Genomic DNA, 17,434 nt, shown 5'->3' with positions numbered 1-17,434 from the left:
GATGAAGGACGCAAGAGCAACATGAGATACTTAAAGATTTTAAAAAAGAGAATGAAAAAGAAGACTAAAATACAAGGAAGTGCAGACGCTCTAGGTAACTGACGAGAAAGTGTGAATAGTTTGCCAGAGCTGGGTAGTGTGGCCGAGCGCTCTAAGGTGCTGGATTTAGTGCTCCAGTCTCTAAGGAGGCGTGGGTTCAAATCCCACCACTGCCATCTTTATTGAGTTTGTTTGCGCAAGCTATCACATGTTCTACTTTATTTCAAGGTTTTTACTTTCATGTCGCCCATCCAAGGGAGAAAATAAGCAATGTTGTGTGTGTGTCACGGATGGGGTTCCAACTCAATAGTGTAGTCCATCGCCTTAACCAACCAGCCACCAAATCCTGTGCTCCCGCGGTGGCTTGCACCTCCTACCGGTGGTTGTTCACGTGAAATCCTGCATTGAAAAAAAGAATAGGAATAACAGACGTGGGAATTAGGGTAAAGGCTGGATTCCCTTTATTTGTCCGGTGTCCTTGGTGGCCTTGTTTGAAATTCCATTACAGTTTTCTGTTGAGAAAAAGTTGCAGCGGTGGACTTTAAACCGAAAGACTGGGTCCTTAAATCCAGTTCTCTGGACAGCTCGGCCACAGTACCCACTGTTAAAATGGACTGCTTCGTTGTCGCACAGACCATCACAACTTTCCTTTTTTCCAATCAAGGATTTGACGTAAACAACCACCGGTAGGAGGTGCAACTACCACCGGACGGGAGCACAGGACTTGGTGGCTGGTTGGTTAAGGCCATGGACTACACTATTGAGTTGGAACCCCATCCGTGACACACAACATTTGTTCTTTTCTCCCTTGCATGGCCCTACATGAAAGTAAAAACGCTAGAAAACGGTACAGTTTTCTGTTGAGAAAAAGTTAAAGCGGTGGACTTTGAACCCACATCTCTGAAAGACTGGATCCTTAAATCCCCCAAAAAGATGGATTCCCTTTATTTGTCTGGTGTTCTTACTCAATTGGGTACTTTTTCCACTACTGTTTAATTAACATTGAGCTCAATTTGTTTTTACTACATAAACCTCTTGACTCTGTAATTGGCAGTGTAGAAATCCCCCACCATGTACCCTACATTATTGTCCTACATTACATTTTATTCAAACTTAAAATGAATAGACAATCAACAATGTTTGAATTTGTTTTTTCCACAACAATGTTGCAGACAGTCAACATTGTACGGTTTTAACATGGAGCACAACATTACAATAATTTGTTCTTAACTGACTTGCCTAGTTAAATAAAGGTAAATATAATTGTTACGCTGTTTATGTTATCTGTTTAAGTGAATGAATATGAATTTGCCTTAAATGTTTATGCAGATGTACATTTTACATGTTCACTGCACTAATCAATCAACGCGTTCTTATCTTTGTACGTTTCCATATAATATCACACTTCAATTAAATTAATAAATAGATAAAAGTGTTGTCTTATAAATATGTTCCTCAACTGCGTTACCCACTCCAGTCAACAGGTGGCGATGTGAGTCTCAGGTGATGCTGTCAGAGTGTGACGTATAATCTAGTGGACAGGAGGACGCCTCTTCAACCATAACAAGTATCGTCAGCCAGCTTCGTAGCCAATATAGGCAAAAACATTACATCTCTTTCGTCTGTTTTTGGTATATATTATTCAGTGTGTTTTAAACATACTTCTGTCGTATCTATTTACGTTGTTTGTTGGGTAGCTGGCTTGCTAAATTAGCAGTAGCACTAGGCTGTTTGCTAATGCTAACTATCTAGCTAGTTAACTTCCCCGACCATGAACTCACTAAACTACTACCCCCGTGTTAAAGAAGAGGAGGTCGTGAAAGAGGAGAAGGAAGAGGAGGCTGTCACAGTTAAACAAGAAGTAGAGGGTGAGGCTGTTACAGTGAAAGAGGAAGTTATAGTGACAGAAGAGCAAGAAATTACAGTGGAAGAGTTTACAGTGAAAGAAGAAGAAGAAGCTTTCAGCGTGAAAGAGGAGGATGCAGTTTTTGGAGTGGAGGAGGAGGGGGAGATTACTGTGACGTTGAAAGAGGAGGATACGGGAGATCTGATTAATACTAGTAAGTAACGTTACTGTTTTATAAACAGGGGCACAAACTCTTCAATCATTGAAGATTGTTAGGTCACATGGTTGAAGAGCTATAGAAAGTTTCAAATATTTATCTTAAACCATGAAAGTGATTTATGGGAAAACCTACCCTGAAGTTGGTTTGAGGTGTTTCAGTCACATTGTGAAGGATATATATAAGTATATTTAAATACATATATATATTCTACAAATGTTGCTAAAATGCTATAAGAAAACCAAAGGGAGAAAACCATATGAACAGTAGAAATAAGGCTGGTAGGTCACGTGGTTGAAGAGCTATAGACGATTTAAAAAAATATTTATATAAATTGTGTAAGTAATTTATGGGAAAACCGAAGGGTGTGTAGTAGGTGTCCCTACCCTCTGAACAATCCAACGTTGGTTTGGGGTGTCTAGGTCACATGGTCAAGTAGAGACCCAGAGCACGGAAATGGTATATCATACGCTGCAGTTGAGGAACAATGGCAAATTTATTCTACTTAGAAAGTTGATAAACATCTGACCCCACACTTGAGAAAATGGCCCCTTGTCTGCTTTGGTACGCCTACTGGAGAGCTTGTATTTGTCTACACCCATTCAGCATCGTTCACACCCTCTTAAGCCTTAAGCCCCACCCATCTCTTCAAGGAGTCACATGTGAGGCCATGTGCTAAACAGAGGGAGTAGTGTGTAATAAACAGCCAAAGATTCCAAGACTAAAGGCTGGTTTTATACGAGGTCTATCGACATGTCTGTAGACAGTTGTCGCAGTGACATCATGAACGTTCTATTGTCGTCTGACATCAAACTTGTCGTTGTCGTTAGAAAAAAGTATAAACACAAAAACGGCTGCATGACATCATCAGCCTGCTGGTCCAAAATAGCACAACTGGTGTATTTTAACACCAATAAACCCATCTGTTTAAAAATGTATTTAGTATATTTCAATCTGTCAAACCAGGCGACTAAATCAAACTTTCTAAACAAAGTTTTGGTTTGTTTCTAGTTTGTTAACTGGCTTATCTAACAATAAGTTACCTGTCTATCTAACAATAAGTTACCTGTCTATCTAACAATAAGTTACCTGTCTATCTAACAATAATTTACCTGTCTGTCTAACAATAAGTTACCTGTCTGTCTAACAATAAGTTACCTGTCTGTCTAACAATAAGTTACCTGTCTGTCTAACAATAAGTTACCTGTCTGTCTAACAATAAGTTACCTGTCTGTCTAACAATAAGTTACCTGTCTATCTAACAATAAGTTACCTGTCTGTCTAACAATAAGTTACCTGTCTGTCTAACAATAAGTTACCTGTCTATCTAACAATAAGTTACCTGTCTGTCTAACAATAAGTTACCTGTCTATCGTTGTAGAAGAAAGAGAATAACAACGGGTTTTCGGGAGCTTCGCTGTGATTCGCTGCGCCCTAATTGGTCATTCAGGACATATCATCTTAACTGTTGATGCTTTCACTCTGGATAACAGTGTCTTCCAAACGACTAAGATGTCAAAGTAAAATGTAGGTGGAGGTTTCATTTCAGGTTTAACTAAATAATCTGCTGAACTAAATACTCTGTTTGTCCTTGGCAGGAGAGAGATCAGACTCTCGCTCTGACAGCAGCAAGAGTCCCTCAGAGGAACCGGACACAGTGACGCCCAAACGAGCGAGACGACGCCACTGCTTCAACTGTGGAAAGAGTTTTACTAAGTTACAGAACCTAAAAAAGCATGAGAGGACACACACAGGAGAAGAGCCTTTCAAATGTTCCCAATGTGGAAAGATTTTTATTCAGTTAGCGAGCCTGAAAAGACATAAGAAAATACACACAGGAGAGAAGCCTTACCACTGCTCCCAGTGTGGAAAGAGTTTCAGGTTGTTAGGTAGCCTTAAGGAGCATGAGAGAATACACACGGGAGAGAAGCCTTTCCAATGCTCTCAGTGTGAAAAGCGTTTTACCCAGTTAGGGAGCCTAAAAGATCACGAGAGAATACACACAGGGGAAAAACCTTTCCAATGCTCCCAGTGTGGAAAGTGTTTTACCCAGTTAGGGAACCTAAAAGATCACGAGAAAATACACACAGGACAGAAGCCTTTCCACTGCTCCCAGTGTGGAAAGAGTTTTACCTACTTAGCTCACCTGAAAAACCATGAGAAAGCACACACAGGAGAGAAGCCTCACCTATGCTCTCAGTGTGGAAAGAGTTTTACCCAGTTAGGGGACCTGAATAGGCATGAGAGGACACACACAGGAGAGAAACCTTTCAAATGTTCCCAGTGTGGAAAGAATTTCACCCGGTTAGGGAACCTAAAAGAGCACGAGAGGACACACACACGGGAAAAGCCCTACCCATGCTCCCTGTGTGGAAAGAGTTTTACCCAAGTAGGGTATCTGAAAAAACACGAGACAACACACACAGGAGAGAAGCCTCACCTCTGCTCCCAGTGTGGAAAAAGTTTTACCCAGTTAGGGGACCTGAATAGGCATGCGAGGACACACACAGGAGAGAAACCTTTTAAATGTTCCCAGTGTGGAAAGAATTTTACCCGGTTAGAGAATCTAAAAGAGCACGAGCGGACACACACACTAGAAAAGCCTTTCCAATGTTCCCAGTGTGGAAAGAGTTTTACCCGATCAGGGAACCTAAAAGAGCACGAGAGGACACACACCCGGGAAAAGCCCTACCAATGCTCCCTGTGTGGAAAAAGTTTTACCCACTTTGGGTATCTGAAAAAACATGGGAGAACACACACACAGGAGAGAAGCCTCACCTCTGCTTCCTGACTGGAAAGAGTTTAACTAAGTTAGGGGTCCTGAATAGGCATGACAGGACACACAGGAGAGAAGCCTCACCTCTGCTTCCTGACTGGAAAGAGTTTAACTAAGTTAGGGGTCCTGAATAGGCATGACAGGACACACACAGGAGAGAAGCCTCACCTCTGCTTCCTGACTGGAAAGAGTTTAACTAAGTTAGGGGTCCTGAATAGGCATGACAGGACACACAGGAGAGGATAAGACCTACCACTGCTCCCTGTTGGGAAAGAGATTTAACCGGTTAAGGCATCTGAATTATCATGAAAGAATACATACACAGGAGGAGAAGACGTACCACTGCTCTCAGTGTGCAAAGAGATTTAACCAATCAGGGGAAAACACACCAGATAACTTTTCTTGCCCAGAGAGAGTTTTTTATTTGCAAGTAGACAAATAATACTGGCGACTATATAAATATTTACGTTAAAAAAATTAATGAAACAGGCCGTTGATCAATACCAAACTGAACTGACTCGAGAGAAAACACCAGAGAATTGAGGAGCTGTGTTCTGTCTGATGTTTTTGACTGAGAACTTGTGGTTTTGTTTATGTCACATGAAATCAAATTGTTCATATGGATGATTCTCCGTAAACCAGTTTTAAAAGAGTTTCTGTAGATAATGGAGTTACAAAACCATGATATGCATCTGTAAAAACCAACTGTCATTCTGAGGACTAAGTTGAGTAGTTACAAAACCAACTGTCATTCTGAGGACTAAGTTTAGTAGTTACAAAACCAACTGTCATTCTGAGGACTAAGTTTATTAGTTACAAAACCAACTGTCATTCTGAGGACTAAGTTTAGTAGTTACAAAACCAACTGTCATTCTGAGGACTAAGTTTAGTCGTTACAAAACCAACTGTCATTCTGAGGACTAAGTTTAGTAGTTACAAAACCAACTGTCATTCTGAGGACTAAGTTTAGTCGTTACAAAACCAACTGTCATTCTGAGGACTAAGTTTAGTCGTTACAAAACCAACTGTCATTCTGAGGACTAAGTTTAGTCGTTACAAAACCAACTGTCATTCTGAGGACTAAGTTTAGTCGTTACAAAATCAACTGTCATTCTGAGGACTAAGTTTAGTCGTTACAAAACCAACTGTCATTCTGAGGACTAAGTTTAGTAGTTACAAAACCAACTGTCATTCTGAGGACTAAGTTTAGTCGTTACAAAACCAACTGTCATTCTGAGGACTAAGTTTAGTCAAAACCAACTGTTACAAAACCAACTGTCATTCTGAGGACTAAGTTTAGTCGTTACAAAACCAACTGTCATTCTGAGGACTAAGTTTAGTTGTTACAAAACCAACTGTCATTCTGAGGACTAAGTTTAGTCGTTACAAAACCAACTGTCATTCTGAGGACTAAGTTTAGTAGTTACAAAACCAACTGTCATTCTGAGGACTAAGTTTAGTCGTTACAAAACCAACTGTCATTCTGAGGACTAAGTTTAGTAGTTACAAAACCAACTGTCATTCTGAGGACTAAGTTTAGTAGTTACAAAACCAACTGTCATTCTGAGGACTAAGTTTAGTAGTTACAAAACCAACTGTCATTCTGAGGACTAAGTTTAGTAGTTACAAAACCAACTGTCATTCTGAGGACTAAGTTTAGTAGTTACAAAACCAACTGTCATTCTGAGGACTAAGTTTAGTAGTTACAAAACCAACTGTCATTCTGAGGACTAAGTTTAGTAGTTACAAAACCAACTGTCATTCTGAGGACCAAGTTTAGTAGTTACAAAACCAACTGTCATTCTGAGGACTAAGTTTAGTAGTTACAAAACCAACTGTCATTCTGAGGACTAAGTTTAGTTGTTACAAAACCAACTGTCATTCTGAGGACTAAGTTTATTAGTTACAAAACCAACTGTCATTCTGAGGACTAAGTTTATTAGTTACAAAACCAACTGTCATTCTGAGGACTAAGTTTAGTAGTTACAAAACCAACTGTCATTCTGAGGACTAAGTTTATTCGTTACAAAACCAACTGTCATTCTGAGGACTAAGTTTAGTAGTTACAAAACCAACTGTCATTCTGAGGACTAAGTTTAGTCGTTACAAAACCAACTGTCATTCTGAGGACTAAGTTTAGTCGTTACAAAACCAACTGTCATTCTGAGGACTAAGTTTATTAGTTACAAAACCAACTGTCATTCTGAGGACTAAGTTTAGTAGTTGCAAAACCAACTGTCATTCTGAGGACTAAGTTTAGGCAAAGTGTCTTATTTTCAATACATTTTATTTTCGCCTGAATCGTCTTTTCGTCTGGATTAAATTCTTGGGTCATTTTATACTGTTTTACTTTAGAAAAAACGAACTTATTTAAAATAAAACCCAAAGTATGTTTCTGTAATTTGTCCATAAATCATAAAAAATATATATCTTCGTTGAAGTTTACATTACACTATAATATGTATTATGTAGAAACACAGTCTGGACATGTTGGGGGAAAAAAGTCTGATTTAATTTTAAACATGTTTATTTTCAGTGTTATTTAACTCAGACCTTTACATTACAAGAAATGGAGAAATGGATTAATTAAAATATAAATATATATATTAGAAATGGATTAGTTAAGATCTGTTATGATAATTAGAACTTTGTGGAAATTAAAATGGTAAAATGCATAATATCTGATAACTTTTTTCAATAATTATAATTATGAAATAGATATGTACACATCCTGATCTCAGCGATCCAAGAGGACATTTCATGACAAATGACACTTGAGGAATGTTGTGGTAAAATATAACCTTATTCTAAGATAGAGACTTTGCTACTGTGGTGTTTTCATCTGGAGATATGATCATGTCCTAAATCAGATTTTAAAAAAGAAGGAAAATAGGTATTTTGTTTAGATTATGAGTGTTGATTATGTAAATACACGTATAAAACCTCTTGTCTTTCATTGTATGATTTTGGATATTGCTAAATGTAAATGATTATATAATTTAAAGGAAGTACAGTGTATTCAGGAAGTACTCAGGAAGTATTCAGGGAGTATTCAGGAAGCATTCAGGAAGCATTCAGGAAGCATTCAGGAAGTATTCAGGAAGTATTCCGGAAGTATTCAGGAAGTACTCAGGAAGTATTCAGGCCCTTTTAACTTTTTACCACATGTTGTTACGTTACAGCCTTATTCTAATATGGGTTTATTCTCCCCTCATCACACAATGACAATGAATATTGAAATGAGACCTTCTTGTTGAGTATCTGATAATCTATGTGTATAGGAGTGGTTAAAACACGCTCATAATGGACCTCTGAGTACATCAACAAAAAGTTTGAATTTTTTTTAAAAAACGGGACCTGGAGTTTTCTTAGAGGCTGTAATTGCATCAAGAAGTCCCTCTTCTGTAATTTAATCCCATCAGTCGTTCTGTACAGCTCTTCTGTAATTTAACCACATGAGTCGTTCTGTACAGCTCTTCTGTAATTTAATCCCATGAGTCTTTCTGTACAGCTCTTCTGTAATTTAATCCCATGAGTCTTTCTGTACAGCTCTTCTGTAATTTAATCCCATGAGTCTTTCTGTACAGCTCTTCTGTAATTTAATCCCATGAGTCGTTCTGTACAGCTCTTCTGTAATTTAATCCCATGAGTCTTTCTGTACAGCTCTTCTGTAATTTAATCCCATGAGTCTTTCTGTACAGCTCTTCTGTAATTTAATCCCATTAGTCTTTCTGTACAGCTCTTCTGTAATTTAATCCCATGAGTCTTTCTGTACAGCTCTTCTGTAATTTAATCCCATGAGTCTTTCTGTACAGCTCTTCTGTCATTTAACCACATGAGTCGTTCTGTACAGCTGTTAGTTTTACATTATTAATAGGGGGGGAAATCCATACCATTAGCGTTGGTTAGAGGAGTTGGAGGAGACTGAAATGAAAACAAATGCTTAAAGTACTTTGCTTCCTCTTTCAAAATATCATTTGTCTCAAGTTTCAGTAAATTATTTTTGGTAGCATTTCTATGTTGAAGATTTTTTTTTGTATAATTTGGTGCATTTTTCCCCAATAACATTTGTTATTGTTACCCATCTACCTATCACTGCCCTAAGTGCAACAAATTATTTTATAATGAGAACTTCGAAAGCTCCCTGGTCTTTGTCGCTGAATCTGTGCTTGAAATTCAATACTTGACTGAGTGACCTTACAGATGTTGTATGTATGGGGGACAGAGGAAGGGATTAGTCATTCACTACTAGACTGAGGGACCTTACAGATGCTGTATGTATGGGGGACAGAGGAAGGGTTAGTCATTCACTACTAGACTGAGGGACCTTACAGATGCTGTATGTATGGGGGACAGAGGAAGGGTTAGTCATTCACTACTAGACTGAGGGACCTTACAGATGCTGTATGTATGGGGGACAGAGGAAGTTTAATATTTTCCTCTAGATACTAGCTCAACAGCCACATCATTCATTACCAGACCGAGGTCTTGTGCCTAGTTTAATATTTTCCTCTAGCTACTAGCTCAACAGCCACATCCTTCATTACCAGACTGAGGTCTTGTGCCTAGTTTAATATTTTCCTCTAGCTACTAGCTCAACAGCCACATCATTCATTACCAGACTGAGGTCTTGTGCCTAGTTTAATATTTTCCTCTAGCTACTAGCTCAACAGCCACATCCTTTATTACCAGACTGAGGTCTTGTGCCTAGTTTAATATTTTCCTCTAGCTACTAGCTCAACAGCCACATCATTCATTACCAGACCGAGGTCTTGTGCCTAGTTTAATATTTTCCTCTAGCTACTAGCTCAACAGCCACATCATTCATTACCAGACTGAGGTCTTGTGCCTAGTTTAATATTTTCCTCTAGCTACTAGCTCAACAGCCACATCCTTTATTACCAGACTGAGGTCTTGTGCCTAGTTTAATATTTTCCTCTAGCTACTAGCTCAACAGCCACATCCTTTATTACCAGACTGAGGTCTTGTGCCTAGTTTAATATTTTCCTCTAGCTACTAGCTCAACAGCCACATCATTCATTACCAGACTGAGGTCTTGTGCCTAGTTTAATATTTTCCTCTAGCTACTAGCTCAACAGCCACATCCTTTATTACCAGACTGAGGTCTTGTGCCTAGTTTAATATTTTCCTTAGCTACTAGCTCAACAGCCACATCCTTTATTACTGAATCTGTGCTTGAAATTCAATAGACTGAGGTCTTGTGCCTAGTTTAATATTTTCCTCTAGCTACTAGCTCAACAGCCACATCCTTTATTACCAGACTGAGGTCTTGTGCCTAGTTTAATATTTTCCTCTAGCTACTAGCTCAACAGCCACATCCTTTATTACCAGACTGAGGTCTTGTGCCTAGTTTAATATTTTCCTCTAGCTACTAGCTCAACAGCCACATCCTTTATTACCAGACTGAGGTCTTGTGCCTAGTTTAATATTTTCCTCTAGCTACTAGCTCAACAGCCACATCCTTTATTACCAGACTGAGGTCTTGTGCCTAGTTTAATATTTTCCTCTAGCTACTAGCTCAACAGCCACATCCTTTATTACCAGACTGAGGTCTTGTGCCTAGTTTAATATTTTCCTCTAGCTACTAGCTCAACAGCCACATCCTTTATTACCAGACTGAGGTCTTGTGCCTAGTTTAATATTTTCCTCTAGCTACTAGCTCAACAGCCACATCCTTTATTACCAGACTGAGGTCTTGTGCCTAGTTTAATATTTTCCTCTAGCTACCAGCTCAACAGCCACATCCTTTATTACCAGACTGAGGTCTTGTGCCTAGTTTAATATTTTCCTCTAGCTACTAGCTCAACAGCCACATCCTTCATTACCAGACTGAGGTCTTGTGCCTAGTTTAATATTTTCCTCTAGCTACTAGCTCAACAGCCACATCCTTTATTACCAGACTGAGGTCTTGTGCCTAGTTTAATATTTTCCTCTAGCTACTAGCTCAACAGCCACATCCTTTATTACCAGACTGAGGTCTTGTGCCTAGTTTAATATTTTCCTCTAGCTACCAGCTCAACAGCCACATCCTTTATTACCAGACTGAGGTCTTGTACTTAAAGGAATGATTTCTACCAAATACAACGCTCTTAGTTACATTGATAAGTTGTTAACATACAAAAACATTCACAGCCTCATGAATGTTTCCATCGATGTTATTCCACCATGTCAGAGAAAACACAGCTGATGAAACAGAGGAGTATTTCTGTCTATAATAAAGCCCTTATTGGGGGACTCATTCTGATTGGATGGGCCTGGTTCCCCAATGGGTGGGCCTGTGCCCACCCTAATCTATGTGAAATCCATAGATTAGGGCCAAATGAATTTATTTCAATTGACTGATTTCCTTACATGAACTGTAACTCAGTAAAATCGTCGACATTTTTGCATGTTGCGTGCATATTTTTTTTTTCAGGATTAAAAATGATTTGATTAATGCAAACATATTTTGGTCTGAATATCAATAAAATGTGGAACACCAATATTTAATATCGACTGGTACACCGTTTAGGCGCGCTGTTATATAGACCTATGTGTTATATGTTTGTTTGACTGAATTCATGTGAAAATTGTGTCCCTAAAAAGGACTTTTCCTGCGTTATACCAACTCCGGTCAGCAGGAGGCGACGTGGAGACGCGTGACGTTTGTACGCGTGACGTAAAAAATAGTGGACATGACGTCGCAAACCGACAAACAACAAAGATGGAGGCACGTTACTTCCGGGTGGGGACGACCTATTTTGATAGTATTTAAAAATATATATATATTTACATTTGAGAACTCTTTATTTTATATATAGAAATAAACTTTTTGTTTAATATATAAGTAAACTTTTAGTTATATATATATAAACTTTTAGTTATATATCTAGGTACCTAACGTTAAATTCAGTGTGCTCGCTGCTAATTCTGGTTGATAAGTCACAGCCAGCCTATTATCCTTTACGACTGAGCGTCGAGGCACAGACAATATATTCTGGTTGAGGCTAACTACACTTAGCTACTTACTAAAGGTAACAATATAATGGAGGAATTAGACGAGTCATTGAGTTCGCCACTGTAGTTAATTAGTTGTATGAAGAAAAAATAACCTGTAACACCGACATTTCCAGACTCCAGAAAAAGTGATTAACGAACGTAAGTTACCTCGTTTACATAATCATTATCCGACTGGTCAACTGTGTTTTAGGTGACTAACGTTACTAGTTTGTCTAGCGGTCAGCTCGCTATTCCAGCGCCGCCGACCAACCGGTCCCAGACATGAGCTCTCTAAGCTACTTCACCCCGGCCCGAGAAGAAGAGCTGCTGTGGTCGGGAAACGCAGGCGCAGCCACCGGACCTCAACCCAGTACCCTCGGAGGAGAGGAGGCACGGCGCTTCTATCAAAGCCTCATCGAAGAAGGGGATGGAGAGGAGAGACGAGGAATGGAGCAGAGGGGGAGAGAGAACCGCAGGGGGAGAGGAGCAGGGCAGCACGTCCAGGTACCACAAAACACAACAAATATAGCCTAGTAGCTACATCATCTATGAACATGACATGTATGATTTAGAAAATAAAGTATTTCCTCAGTATATATACACAGTACCAGTCAAAAGTTGACACCTACTCATTCCAGGGTTTTTCTTAATTTGTACTATTTTCTACAATTGTAGAATACTATTGAAGACATCAACACTATGAAATAACACACATGGAATCATGTAGTAACCAAAAAAGTGTTAAACAAATCAAAATATATTTTGTATTTGAGATTCTTCAAAGTAGCCACCCTTTGCCTCTGACAGCTTTGCCCACTCCAGATGCACCAGTGAAGTATCTGCTGATTGACCAAAATGTAACTAGAGTACATGTATTCTTTCACACAGGCTAGCAGGCAGCAGGCTAACACCCCAGCACTACCACTGAGCTGGAGGGGCTAAGACTGCTGCGTTGTGCCCAGGAAGGAGACCTGTCTGGGGTGAGAGGCCTGCTGTCCCGAGGGGTGGATGTCAACTTCCAGGTAGGTAACAGAATCTGAACCTGGGTCTCCCACGGGGAGTAGGTAACAGGAGGGATCTGAACCACGGGGAGTAGCTAACAGGAGGGATCTGAACCACGGGGAGTAGTAACAGGAGGGATCTGAACCACGGGGAGTAGCTAACAGGAGGGATCTGAACCTGGGTCTCTCACGGGGAGAAACCAAGTAGGAGAATGGATTACTAGGCCGCGTTGGCGGAGTGAAAGGTGATTTTAGTTTTTATCACCGGGCTGCTTCCCGGGTGTGAGTCAGGTGTTCAAAGCCCACGGAGAAGATGGCTCAAAACAAAAAGTGACCTAGGTGATGCATGTAGACTAGACTAATGAGTAGAGGATGCTGTGTTTTCACATGCTGAAGTGGGGCTTTTGATTTAAAAAAATGGTTTATTTGCCTGAAAATGTAGTATTCTTACCTCAGGAAGTTGGTGGCTCCTGAATCAGGGAGAACGGGCTCGTGGTAAAGGCTGGAGCGGAATCAGTGGGAATGTTAGAAAATACATCACACACACGGTTTCCACGGTTTCCATGTGTTGGATGACACTCCATTTGCTCCGTTCCGACAATTATTATGAGCCGTTCTCTCCTCAGCAGCCTCCGAAGTGTCTTACATATATTTTAAAGATTACTGTTCTATTTGAGCAGGGTGCACCTCCCTCACCGGTTTCACCCAGTCACGTGACAGGCCATTCACCCTGGGGCAGTTGAATCAAATCCCCTCAGTGTCCTGACCATTAGACCATAGCCCCTGGGGCAGGTTAATCAAATCCCCTCAGTGTTCTGACCATTAGACCATAGCCCCTGGGACAGGTTAATCAAATCCCCTCAGTGTCTTGACCATTAGACCATAGCCCCTGGGGCAGGTTAATCAAATCTCCTCAGTGTCCTGACCATTAGACCATAGCCCCTGGGGCAGGTTAATCAAATCCCCTCAGTGTTCTGACCATTAGACCATAGCCCCTGGGGCAGGTTAATCAAATCCCCTCAGTGTTCTGACCATTAGACCATAGCCCCTGGGGCAGGTTAATCAAATCCCCTCAGTGTTCTGACCATTAGACCATAGCCCCCGGGGCAGGTTAATCAAATCCCCTCAGTGTCCTGACCATTAGACCATAGCCCCTGGGGCAGGTTAATCAAATCCCCTCAGTGTCCTGACCATTAGACCATAACCCCGGTTCACCCTGGGGCAGGTTAATCAAATCCCCTCAGTGTCCTGACCATTAGACCATAACCCCGGTTCAACCTGGGGCAGGTTAATCAAATCCCCTCAGTGTTCTGACCATTAGACCATAGCCCCTGGGGCAGGTTAATCAAATCCCCTCAGTGTGCTGACCATTAGACCATAGCCCCCGGGGCAGGTTAATCAAATCGTCTCAGTGTCCTGACCATTAGACCATAGCCCCTGGGGCAGGTTAATCAAATCCCCTCAGTGTCCTGACCATTAGACCATAACCCCGGTTCACCCTGGGGCAGGTTAATCAAATCCCCTCAGTGTCCTGACCATTAGACCATAACCCCGGTTCAACCTGGGGCAGGTTAATCAAATCCCCTCAGTGTCCTGACCATTAGACCATAACCCCATTTCAACCTGGGGCAGGTTAATCAAATCCCCTCAGTGTCCTGACCATTAGACCATAGCCCCGGTTCACCCTGGGGCAGGTTAATCAAATCACCTCAGTGTTCTGACCATTAGACCATAGCCCCGGTTCAACCTGGGGCAGGTTAATCAAATCCCCTCAGTGTCCTGACCATTTGAACAAGAGGAATTCCCCCTCTTTGACCTGTTACCCTGATTACTTTTGAAGTCCCGGGCAGAACTGCCTCATCAGGAGGAGCCAAACTCACGACATCAGGATGCCAGTAGGTCAAGTACTCAATTCACAGCTTGTATTCAACTTGAATAATAAATACATGGTTCTAAATGCATCTATTTCACAGGTTCGATTTAAAAAGCTCCATGACGACATGTTCAGAACTCTTAGGATGTGTTTATTGTCTGGTGGAGTCAAGTGGAAATATATTATCAGGTTTCAAGGTTTTGAGTTCATTGATTGGAACAACCTACCGCAAACTTTTAGCCTTCAGTCCTGTTTCCCCTTTAAAACGCTAACATGCCCTCGAACCAACCTCCTTCCTGTTGCCTCGAACGAACCTCCTTCCTGTTGCCCCCAACGAACCTCCTTCCTGTTGCCCCCAATGAACCTCCTTCCTGTTGCCCCCAACGAACCTCCTTCCTGTTGCCCCCAACGAACCTCCTTCCTGTTGCCCCCAACGAACCTCCTTCCTGTTGCCCCAACGAACCTCCTTCCTGTTTCCCTCAAACCAACCTCCTTCCAACCTCCTCTCTCTCTCTCTCTCTCTCTCTCTCTCTCTCTCTCTCTCTCTCTCTCTCTCTCTCTCTCCTCTCCTCCTGACTCTCTCTCTCTCTCTCTCTCTCTCTCTCTCTCTCCTCCCTCTCTCTCTCTCTCTCTCTCTCTTCCTCCATCTCTCTCCCTCTTCTCTCTCTTTCTCTCTCTTCTCTCTCTCTCCAGGACAGCTGGTGGTGGACAGGTGTGATGTGTGCAGCGGCGGCAGGGCAGCGGGGTGTCGTTAGGCTCCTCCTCCAGCAGGGGGCGGCGTGGGTGGGCGTGGTCGACACGCAGGGCCGGGACGCCAGGGAGCTAGCTAGGATGGCGGGGCATAGCGGGGTCCTAGAGGAACTGGACCACTACGGGTCTCCGCAGGACTGTGACCGGCCTGGGAGACAGAGGGGTCAACACAACCATTACAGGAGAGAGATGCAGGAACACCAGGACCACAGGTTAGTGACTGACTAGGAGACAGAGGGGTCAACACAACCATTACAGGAGAGAGAGGCAGGACCACCAGGACCACAGGTTAGTGACTGACTGGGAGACAGAGGGGTCAACACAACCATTACAGGAGAGAGAGGTAGGACCACCAGGACCACAGGTTAGTGACTGACTGGGAGACAGAGGGGTCAACACAACCATTACAGGAGAGAGAGGCAGGACCACCAGGACCACAGGTTAGTGACTGACTAGGAGACAGAGGGGTCAACACAACCATTACAGGAGAGAGAGGCAGGACCACCAGGACCACAGGTTAGTGACTGACTAGGAGACAGAGGGGTCAACACAACCATTACAGGAGAGAGAGGCAGGACCACCAGGACCACAGGTTAGTGACTGACTGGGAGACAGAGGGGTCAACACAACCATTACAGGAGAGAGAGGCAGGACCACCAGGACCACAGGTTAGTGACTGACTGGGAGACAGAGGGGTCAACACAACCATTACAGGAGAGAGAGGCAGGACCACAGGTTAGTGACTGACTGGGAGACAGAGGGGTCAACACAACCATTACAGGAGAGAGAGGCAGGACCACAGGTTAGTGACTGACTGGGAGACAGAGGGGTCAACACAACCATTACAGGAGAGAGAGGCAGGACCACAGGTTAGTTACTGACTGGGAGACAGAGGGGTCAACACAACCATTACAGGAGAGAGAGGCAGGACCACCAGGACCACAGGTTAGTGACTGACTGACTGACTGACCACAGTTTAGTGACTGACTGGGAGACAGAGGGGTCAACACAGCCATTACAGGTGAATATAGACCATCCTGACCTGGTCAGGTGTGGTGAATATAGACAATCCCTGACCTGGTCAGGTGTGGTGAATATAGACAATCCCTGACCTGGTCAGGTGTGGTGAATATAGACAATCCCTGACCTGGTCAGGTGTGGTGAATGTAGACAATCCCTGACCTGGTCAGGTGTGGTGAATGTAGACAATCCCTGACCTGGTCAGGTGTGGTGAATATAGACAATCCCTGACCTGGTCAGGTGTGGTGAATATAGACAATCCCTGACCTGGTCAGGTGTGGTGAATATAGACAATCCCTGACCTGGTCAGGTGTGGTGAATATAGACAATCCCTGACCTGGTCAGGTGTGGTGAATATAGACAATCCCTGACCTGGTCAGGTGTGGTGAATATAGACAATCCCTGACCTGGTCAGGTGTGGTGAATATAGACAATCCCTGACCTGGTCAGGTGTGGTGAATATAGACAATCCCTGACCTGGTCAGGTGTGGTGAATATAGACAATCCCTGACCTGGTCAGGTGTGGTGAATATAGACAATCCCTGACCTGGTCAGGTGTGGTGAATATAGACAATCCCTGACCTGGTCAGGTGTGGTGAATATAGACAATCCCTGACCTGGTCAGGTGTGGTGACTATAGACAATCCCTGACCTGGTCAGGTGTGGTGAATATAGACAATCCCTGACCTGGTCAGGTGGTCAGGTGTGGTGAATATAGACAATCCCTGACCTGGTCAGGTGTGGTGAATATAGACAATCCCTGACCTGGTCAGGTGTGGTGAATATAGACAATCCCTGACCTGGTCAGGTGTGGTGACTATAGACAATCCCTGACCTGGTCAGGTGGTCAGGTGTGGTGAATATAGACAATCCCTGACCTGGTCAGGTGTGGTGACTATAGACAATCCCTGAC

At 42.4% G+C, this 17,434-nt stretch overlaps 2 protein-coding genes and 2 long non-coding RNA genes across 14 annotated transcripts in view; all 4 read left to right on the top strand.

Annotated features, from left to right (window-relative positions):
- Positions 1–1,536: 1,536 nt before the first annotated feature.
- On the top strand, positions 1,537–4,969 carry LOC118383362 (gastrula zinc finger protein XlCGF26.1-like). Its single transcript, XM_052505370.1, has 2 exons — positions 1,537–2,099; positions 3,701–4,969. The coding sequence occupies exons 1-2, from the start codon at positions 1,811–1,813 to the stop codon at positions 4,891–4,893; spliced, it is 1,482 nt and encodes a 493-aa protein (XP_052361330.1). The 5' UTR covers positions 1,537–1,810; the 3' UTR covers positions 4,894–4,969.
- Positions 4,970–6,146: 1,177 nt separating this feature from the next.
- On the top strand, positions 6,147–11,126 carry LOC127921756 (uncharacterized). Of its 6 annotated transcripts, XR_008109491.1 has the most exons (5): positions 9,415–9,576; positions 9,719–9,860; positions 9,932–10,002; positions 10,095–10,591; positions 10,734–11,126. It is a non-coding gene; the product is annotated as an uncharacterized LOC127921756 (long non-coding RNA). The 6 variants fall into 6 exon arrangements; XR_008109489.1 differs by lacking the exon at positions 9,415–9,576 and adding an exon at positions 6,147–9,363 and having other exon boundaries at positions 9,790–10,002; XR_008109488.1 differs by lacking the exon at positions 9,932–10,002.
- Positions 11,127–11,579: 453 nt separating this feature from the next.
- gpank1 (G patch domain and ankyrin repeats 1) overlaps positions 11,580–17,434 on the top strand; it is a 41,746-nt gene continuing 35,891 nt past the window's right edge. The window contains exons 1-4 of the mRNA XM_052505369.1: positions 11,580–12,036; positions 12,115–12,381; positions 12,786–12,899; positions 15,445–15,713. Coding sequence (XP_052361329.1) covers positions 12,160–12,381; positions 12,786–12,899; positions 15,445–15,713 — 605 coding nt within the window. The 5' untranslated portion in view covers positions 11,580–12,036; positions 12,115–12,159. The remainder of the gene's footprint in view (positions 12,037–12,114; positions 12,382–12,785; positions 12,900–15,444; positions 15,714–17,434) is intronic.
- LOC127921758 (uncharacterized) lies at positions 12,908–15,245 on the top strand. 6 transcript variants are annotated; one of them, XR_008109501.1, is made up of 5 exons: positions 12,908–13,723; positions 13,830–13,935; positions 13,989–14,165; positions 14,325–14,386; positions 14,511–15,245. It is a non-coding gene; the product is annotated as an uncharacterized LOC127921758 (long non-coding RNA). The 6 variants fall into 6 exon arrangements; XR_008109502.1 differs by having other exon boundaries at positions 13,830–14,041; positions 14,104–14,165; XR_008109503.1 differs by lacking the exon at positions 14,325–14,386 and having other exon boundaries at positions 13,830–14,041; positions 14,104–14,218.

Source organism: Oncorhynchus keta, unplaced genomic scaffold (assembly GCF_023373465.1).
Source record: "Oncorhynchus keta strain PuntledgeMale-10-30-2019 unplaced genomic scaffold, Oket_V2 Un_contig_23477_pilon_pilon, whole genome shotgun sequence".
Lineage (NCBI taxonomy): Eukaryota > Metazoa > Chordata > Actinopteri > Salmoniformes > Salmonidae > Oncorhynchus > Oncorhynchus keta.
This window is presented reverse-complemented; position numbering and strand designations above follow the sequence as displayed.